Source organism: Corylus avellana, chromosome ca2, assembly GCF_901000735.1.
Source record: "Corylus avellana chromosome ca2, CavTom2PMs-1.0".
Lineage (NCBI taxonomy): Eukaryota > Viridiplantae > Streptophyta > Magnoliopsida > Fagales > Betulaceae > Corylus > Corylus avellana.
Genome location: NC_081542.1, coordinates 34,648,451 through 34,656,320, shown reverse-complemented (window position 1 = coordinate 34,656,320; position 7,870 = coordinate 34,648,451). Strand labels below are relative to the sequence as shown.

Sequence of the window (7,870 nt, the reverse complement as noted above, 5' to 3'; positions counted from 1 at the left end):
TTGGTTCAAGGGTCACTGGGTGCCCGTGTAACTTACCAATAAAAAAAAATGGCTTACATTGGCAAATGCTAAACGTCCCACCTCCCCCCAAAGAAAGAAAAAAAGAAAAAAGAATTCTGCCAAACTTCTTTCTCTCTCTCTCTCTCTACACACACACAGGCACAAAAACTTCCACTCGCTCCTCTCATTGTCACCCTTTCTCTTTTTCAGCCCACTTGTGCTCCTCTCTTGCTTACTATGCGTGAATTCCAAGCACCATCAGTTGGTATTGAAGCCCTCCGCTTGGGACTTCTGCACCTCCATTCTAATAACCATCTTATTTTAAATTCAAGTTCATAGACCGCTCAATTCATTAACAGTCCAGTGGGTTTACCGGTTGCACTGGCAAGTCAACAGCCTTGCACAGGGTAACAGTTTTGGACGGTATGATTGACCTGTTTTAAGACCACTTCCCGGTTTTCAAAGTCAGACCAACCAGTCTGATCTGGTTAATAAAATGAAAAAGTCCAAAACTGAACCAATTTTTCAGTTTAGATTATTTCAATGAGCTTCATATTGCACAAGTACCAGGCATATAAAACAAGTTGGTTTAAATGAACTAACTACACATACAACAAGCAGTCTACAAGAAGTCCAATCGTGTCTAAACATCAGACATTTTGTCCAACTGCTTTAGAATTTAAAACATAATAATGAGAACGACGAACATATTCAATGCGATTTCAATGAATGTATACATAAATATATGATAAATTATGTTGGCAACCAAGAGACCTAAAACCACCTTTCCCATTTGCCATAAATAGATCATTATGGGGGGAAGTATTATAGCCACTATGTAGCATGTATCTCGCTTTTCATCAGTTCTTTACAAATATATGTAAGAAATCAGGTCAACAAAAATGAAGAAAGCATAATATATAAAACCAAGGCTGGAATCCAGCAGGATAGGTGATAGAGAAAGGCGAGAGAGGAAGGACATCAGAACAGGGAGGCAGGGAGGTGTAGGTGTGGCTGTGTGGGTCTTGGTGTGGGAGAGAGAGAGAAAGAATTTAAGTATTCTTTTGGTAGTACAATTCACTTTAAAAGAAATAGGACATTTTTACCGATATGCAGAGGATAGGCAAAAGTTACATATAAATAGCATTTCTCTAGTGATACTAGACATGCTCAAATGAAAAACCAATCCCTTTTAATGAAAAGCAAAAAGACGGGCATTATTTTTACACACAAATACACACATTCCAAACAGCCCCCCGGCCCCCCCCTCCAACAAATATATATATATATATATATATAGACCTTTCTTGCTAACTAATAGAGAAGATTTGTATAGATTCCATAGAGTAAACTTTTGTACTTTTATACTATAATTTGTACTAATGTCTACTAATATCCAGTATAAAAGTGATTGTACAAAACACAAAACTACAACCGTATAAAAGCACACTGTTCTGCATATAAAAGTCCAACTTATAAATAACTCTAGAAAAAGTATTTAACCGTAATTACTTTTCCTCTTCTTCTACTTTTAAGCAAAAAAAAAAAAAAAAGAGCTTTTCTTTAGTGACTACCATGAGAACCCACCGCTTTTTCCTTCATCTTTATCTCTCTCTCAAACACATACAAACACACCCCCATGCACACATACCATGACACACACATACCTATACTCTCTTGACTCTATTCCTCCATCTCTAGCGTGCTCCATAACTAACTGGATTCATTGTCAATATCATTCGATCAAGCTTCTCACCTCACTTCAACATACACAAACACAACCAACACAAACATCCCAAACTGTTGGATTCCAGTCTCTTTGCACCTAGACATAGTTCACCAGCTATAAAACCCCTCTCTTCCACAATAAATGCCCCTTCTACACTCAAAACCATGTGTCAAACATTCATTTACTCGTCCACACCACTATATGCACATGATCTCCAATGTATGCATGTCTCTGGTCGCCAAATACTTGGTGGATCTACTAAACACAAATAAGCACAGTAAATAGATGAATTAAATGCGTTAATATTCAAAAAAAATGTTAGAAAGGTTGCAGTGTTCAGAGATGGGTAACTTGTGAGTTTGGATTTGTGGATGAAAGAAAGGAGACAGTGTTTAGGTGGTCATGTTGGGCACATTCATGGTCCTAATTCAAAAAAGACAAAAAAGGGAAAAAAAAAAATAGTATTTAAAACAAACAAAAAAAGGAGAAATAAAGATAGAAATTAAAATAATCAGATAGGTACAATTATAATAATGTTAATAATAAAAATAAGAGTAAGATAAAAACAACCACATGCTAAATGCTATGGTAATGTATCTTTTATGCTCTATTTTTAATTTTGGTGCATCAAAACCTATTAAATGTCCTTAGTGTAGGCTTATTACAACTTATTTTTGTATTGTACTCTGTTTTTATTATAATTTATAAATTTGACATGACATTCCATGGACAAATATATGTGCAATTCAAGAACCTAGTAATATGCAATTCTCTTGAAATCTCTTAAATATCCCTTAAAAGAATAGGCTTAGCTATTATGGAGTACTGGACTCACAAACTCATTCTCTAGCTTGTTCTTATAAGTGAAGGAGGTGCCATTTAAACCTCATTGGAAAATATTGGTCAAGTAAATTGATATAGCTAAATAATGCATCTCTACCTTCTCAATATTCTCCATCATAACACCTTTAACTTCCGAAACCTGGGCCTTCACCTTTGCAAGCTTGCTTATCTCTTCAGGATGATCAACACAATACTGCATGTGGTCCTTCAATTTAGGCCTGCAATGTGAATAGTACAGTATATCAGCTACTACAACAAGACAATCTTCCAGCATGCACTCTCATGATCTTAATCAGAATAGACTACCCAAATTCCTTGTTAAGGCCGTTGGCAGGAGTTGTAGCAGCCTTGCCACCACCATATCTTGACAAAAAGTCATCCTTGATGCGCTCCAGAAAAGCCATGGGTACTTGTCGCCCGACCGATTCATCTGCAACTATACAATATGCTGCAACATCGAAGAATTCAGTCAATCTACTCAACAAAATAAGAAGATGATAATAATTTATCAATTACCTCTAAGAAGAATTAGTATAATTAATTAGGTACACAAAGACAACGAAGAAAACTTCCAGAAAAGTTACTTTCAACAATATTTTTTTTTTTTGAAAAATAATAAAGATATCATTAAAGTGCAAGGCGCTCCTAGGTACACATGAAGTATACAAAAGAAGCCACCTAGCTAATAGGAGTAAAAAGAACAAAAAAATAATCATGATAACTAATCACCAAAAGAAAAATAAAAGCAGTTGTCTAAAGATACAACGTGTTGAAAAATAAAGACTTTAATTTCCTTCAAAGTACTCTCACGGTCCTCAAAACTTCTTTCATTCATTTCCTTCCATAGACACCACAAAAGGTATGAAGGCATCATCTTTCACACAACAAAACTCCAAGTGTTACCAGCAGTTTACAAACAAGCATACAAATCAATTACTCATTTAGACATAACTCAACATAACCCAAATCAACTAAAGAAACCATTCCAAATGGCACAAGCAATCTCACAATGAAGAAGAAGAAGATGATCTACAAACTCCCCATTCCTTTTACACATACAACACTTACAACCACAATGACGTGCCACTTCCAGAGATTATCCATGGTAAGGATCTTTCCTAGGGCCGGCAACCAACCAAAAAGACCACCCTCAACAAAACCTTAGTTCACCAAACACTCTTTCAAGGGGGGACAAAAAAAAAAAAAAAACCATCATGACAACCTATGACACTGTAGAAGAATTTAACACTAAGCAACCTTCTTTTGGAAGTGGCGGGCCCACCATAGCTTGTCCTCCCCTTCCTCTCTCATTATCGCTAAATACAACACCTCGAAGAATGAGGAAAAGGCGTCCACCTCCCAATCATGAGCCCCTCTCAAGCAAAGTTCATGTTTCACTAAATGAAAACTTCAGAAAATTCTACATGAGCCGCAACAAAAGCATCCATTCCAAAAGCAATACCAAATGAAATTGGAAAGGCTTCCTCAAGGGTTGTATCCTCACACCAAAGATCACGCTAGAATCTAATCTTGAAGCCATCTCCCACCTAAAATCTGGTAATGACTAAAAAACTCTCCAACCCCTCCTAATATCTTCCATAAATCCAACTCGTACGCCCTAGTAGGTTCACTAGAACACCTGCCTCCCCATGAACTTTCATATTTAGAGTCCACTACCATTCTTTACCAAGCCTCTCTCAAGCCCATAGCACCAAAGCTTATTGGTGTAAGAGAGCATGATTGAACCTCAGCAAGTTCCTAACCCCCATCCATCCCTCAGAGATCGACATACAAAACTTGGACCATCTCACCATGTGTTATTTCAGCAATAAATTTTATGTAGATCCTTATGATAAATACTTGGATCCATATCAAATAATAATGGCAAAAACCTGGACACTGTCTTCAAAAGCGCAACGGTTGCAGCCATCTAGTTGAAAAGGCAATCTTAAGAATAGTGGCTTTAAACCAAAGTTCAAACACTGATATTTTCCTACCCTCAAAAGAACAATTGTTCCTTTCACAGAATAAACACTCAATGAGATAGAAAGGTATCGACTGCCAAACCATGCTAACTTTATGTCAAAAAAATCTCCCATTCTAACAAAACAACAAATCATCCACAGCCCACAGCATTAAGCATAACCTGCCAAAACCTTAAGAGTCAAAACACAAGCAACGATTTGTTTCTCCACTGCAAAATGAAGAAGGTGATTCACTATGCCTCCTCTATTCGTACACGTGCAACAACACTCTACAATAATCTTATTCCATTTCCAAAGATTTTCAGGATTAAAAATTCACAAAATGCAGCTAAGAAAGCCACTGTTGGTGAAGCCTTTGTTTGTCAAATACAAACCATAAGATTGCCCATTACTAAAATTGTTCATCTCTATCTCATAAGATTTTGACAAGAAAAAGCATAAGGCAAATAAGATTGGTAAATTTATCCAACCAGAAAAGAATAGCATAGGAGGAAGTTGAGTCCATGTCCCCCAACATGTACATATAATTTCATTCTTTAATGCATGTAAGTTCAAGATCAAAGAAATTTGAAATGAAATGAGATTGTTAACTGTTGAAAAATTTATGCCAAAATCTTTACATGAGAAAAAAGCATTCATAAAGCCTCCAAATTACGTAGATCCATGCACATGTGCAATATATATATATTGAATGTATGCATATAAACAAACACATGTATGCATACGTATAACGGTCAAAATTCCACCCAAACAACCTCATCCCCACCACAATTTTTTTTTTTTTCTTCAAATTTTTGGACAACCTATACCCATTGCGACCTCCATATTTTTTCTCCTTTTTTTTTTTTAAAAAAAAAAATCAAGTTTCTTCCTTCAAAACAAAAACAAAAAATTTTATCTTTCAACTTAAAAGTAAAAGCTAAAATGAACAGGTAGGCTACCCTTTTGTCTGAAGATATCTTGTTACAAATGAAACCTAGTCTACATTTTGATAGCTAGAAGAAGATGACTAAAGCATGCCTAAAATGTAATAGAACTGTCCATGTAGTAACAACCCTGGGTGTCCTAAGAACAGTAATGTCAAAATTGGATAAGAATGTGAAAATCCAGACCAACATCAAGAGGCATTCCTTGAAGTGGGGTGCAAAGGCACAATGCCATTGCTTATTTAATTTACTTATACAAATATATAAAGGAACAGCATAAGAACCAAAATAAGAAATACCTTTCCATCTATCTACCTATCTCTGAGTACCTATACATAAATGCACACACAATTGATGCGCTCGCTTCCCTTATTTTCTAGCAAACAAACGGAGAGCCAGAATGAACCATTGTCAATATTGGCAGCTGATAAATCAGTAGAAAAGAAACATAAATAGTTTGAAGTTGAAACAATAATTCTTAGTTCATAATAAAGTAAATCAGTTTCATTTTGTTCTGTTTCACTCTGTCTTCTCGGCATCCAAACAGAAAACTAAACAGACAAGTTCAAATATCAACGCCAAAAAATAGATCGTACCAAAAGCATCCAAAGAAACCCACGCTAACACCACAATCACATCGAAGCAGACGATTTTTTTTTTGAAATCCAAAACATTTGTGAGATTCATTACCGCTCCAAAAACAGACTAAGAAATCCGTTTCATTTCATTTTCATTTTCCCCTCATTTGCCGAAATCTCTCGGGAAAAAGAAAAGAACGGAAAATGAAGTCGGAGAAGACTTACTGTAGCCGTTGTCGACTAGGTAATTGAAGGTGTGGCCATCGCAATTGTAGGTGAACTTGTTGTTGGTGGTCGGAAGCTTCTGGAGGCACTGGAACGCAATAGAGTTGAAATTCCCACTGAATTCCGTGTACTCCGCTAGAATCACCGTTCCGCGAGAAACGAACGCGTAGATCAGAGACTTCTGGCTCATTTTCTCTTTCTCTCACTCTGTCACTCTCTCCTTTCTTTTCTTGATTCCCGGAAATCGATACGAGCTGATTAGGGTTCAAAGAGGGATTTGGGGATTCCTTTTATTTTTTCATGCTTTGGCTTTGGGATTTGTTATATAAATTGCGTTTGCAAGTCTCACTCTATACGACCAATCGTTGCTTTTTGTGAAGAGAGAGAGAGAAAGAGAGAGCGTGTGGGAAAAAAGAGAGGCATGGTTTTAATGAGGTTTAAAGGTGGAGAGAAATAGTGAAAGAAAGCAAAGGTAGGGGGAAGTGGGGAAGAAGAAAAGTGGAGTCAAATAAAATACTATCATTGGGAGGATGCACTCATCTTTTACTTCTTCTTTTTTAAATGGGGAAGATTGTTTAGGACTAATTGGCGGATTTTCACGAGACATACTATTTAGTAGAATTTAAGTATAGTGATCTGGCAGTAAAAATTAGTCATCAATTTTTTTTTATTAGAAGTTTATGTTGATTCAAAGACTGATTTTCACTACCATATTATTATGAGGAATGATAAAGGCACAATTTTTTAGCACGACTTTGGCCAAACTTTTTTCTTATGTGATCATTTTTTAAAAATAAAAAATAAAAAAAAATTATGAAGCAATAGCATCTTATGTGGTATTTTTTTTTTATTTGGTATTTAAAAAAAAAAAAAAAAACCCAAATAAAAAATGGAACACATAGGATATTATTGCTTCAGAATTTTTATTTTTTATTTAAAATAAAATAAAAAATAAGATAAAAGTTGGGTCAAAATTGTGCAAAAAATTTGTTCATTTATCATACCTCTATCATTACAGTTGTATAAGAGGAGAAATGCCAAAGACCCAACTTTTTTACCCAACTTGGGCACAACTTTTCCCTTATTTTCTAATTAAAAAAAAAAGCAAAATAAAAAATTAAAAAAAAAGTTTCTAAAGCAATAATATTTTTGTTTTGGTCTTTCTTTTACCATTTTTTTTTTTAAAAAAAATGGTCATTATTATAAAGAAAAATACATTTTTTTTTTTAAAAAAAAATACCAAATAAAAGAAGGACAAAAAAAAAAAAAATTATTGCTTCATAAACATTTTCTATTTTTTTAAAAAAAATTAAAAAATACGGGAAAAATTGTGCCCAAGTTGGGCAAAAAAGTTGGGGTTGTATCATACCTTGTATAAGAGTAGTATGATAGTCTACTAAATAACTTTAGCGGCATGATAAAGGCATAATTTTAGCCCAACTTTTCTCTTATTTTTTATTTCTTTTGAAAACAAAATAAATAAAAAATAAAAAATTCTTAAGCAATAACATTTTATGTGCTCCTTTTTTATTTGTTTTTTTTTTTAAAAAAAAAATGGTAGTCCCTTTTTTTATATATATATAT

The 7,870-nt window shown here is 34.7% G+C and overlaps 1 protein-coding gene across 1 annotated transcript in view; it reads right to left on the bottom strand.

Moving 5' to 3' along the window:
* The window catches only part of LOC132171126 (vesicle-associated membrane protein 721-like), a 12,874-nt gene extending 6,099 nt beyond the window's left edge, over positions 1–6,775 (bottom strand). The window contains exons 1-3 of the mRNA XM_059582357.1: positions 6,287–6,775; positions 2,879–3,020; positions 2,670–2,790 (exon numbers count right to left, since the gene is read on the bottom strand). Coding sequence (XP_059438340.1) covers positions 2,670–2,790; positions 2,879–3,020; positions 6,287–6,476 — 453 coding nt within the window. The 5' untranslated portion in view covers positions 6,477–6,775. The remainder of the gene's footprint in view (positions 1–2,669; positions 2,791–2,878; positions 3,021–6,286) is intronic.
* Positions 6,776–7,870: the final 1,095 nt, after the last annotated feature.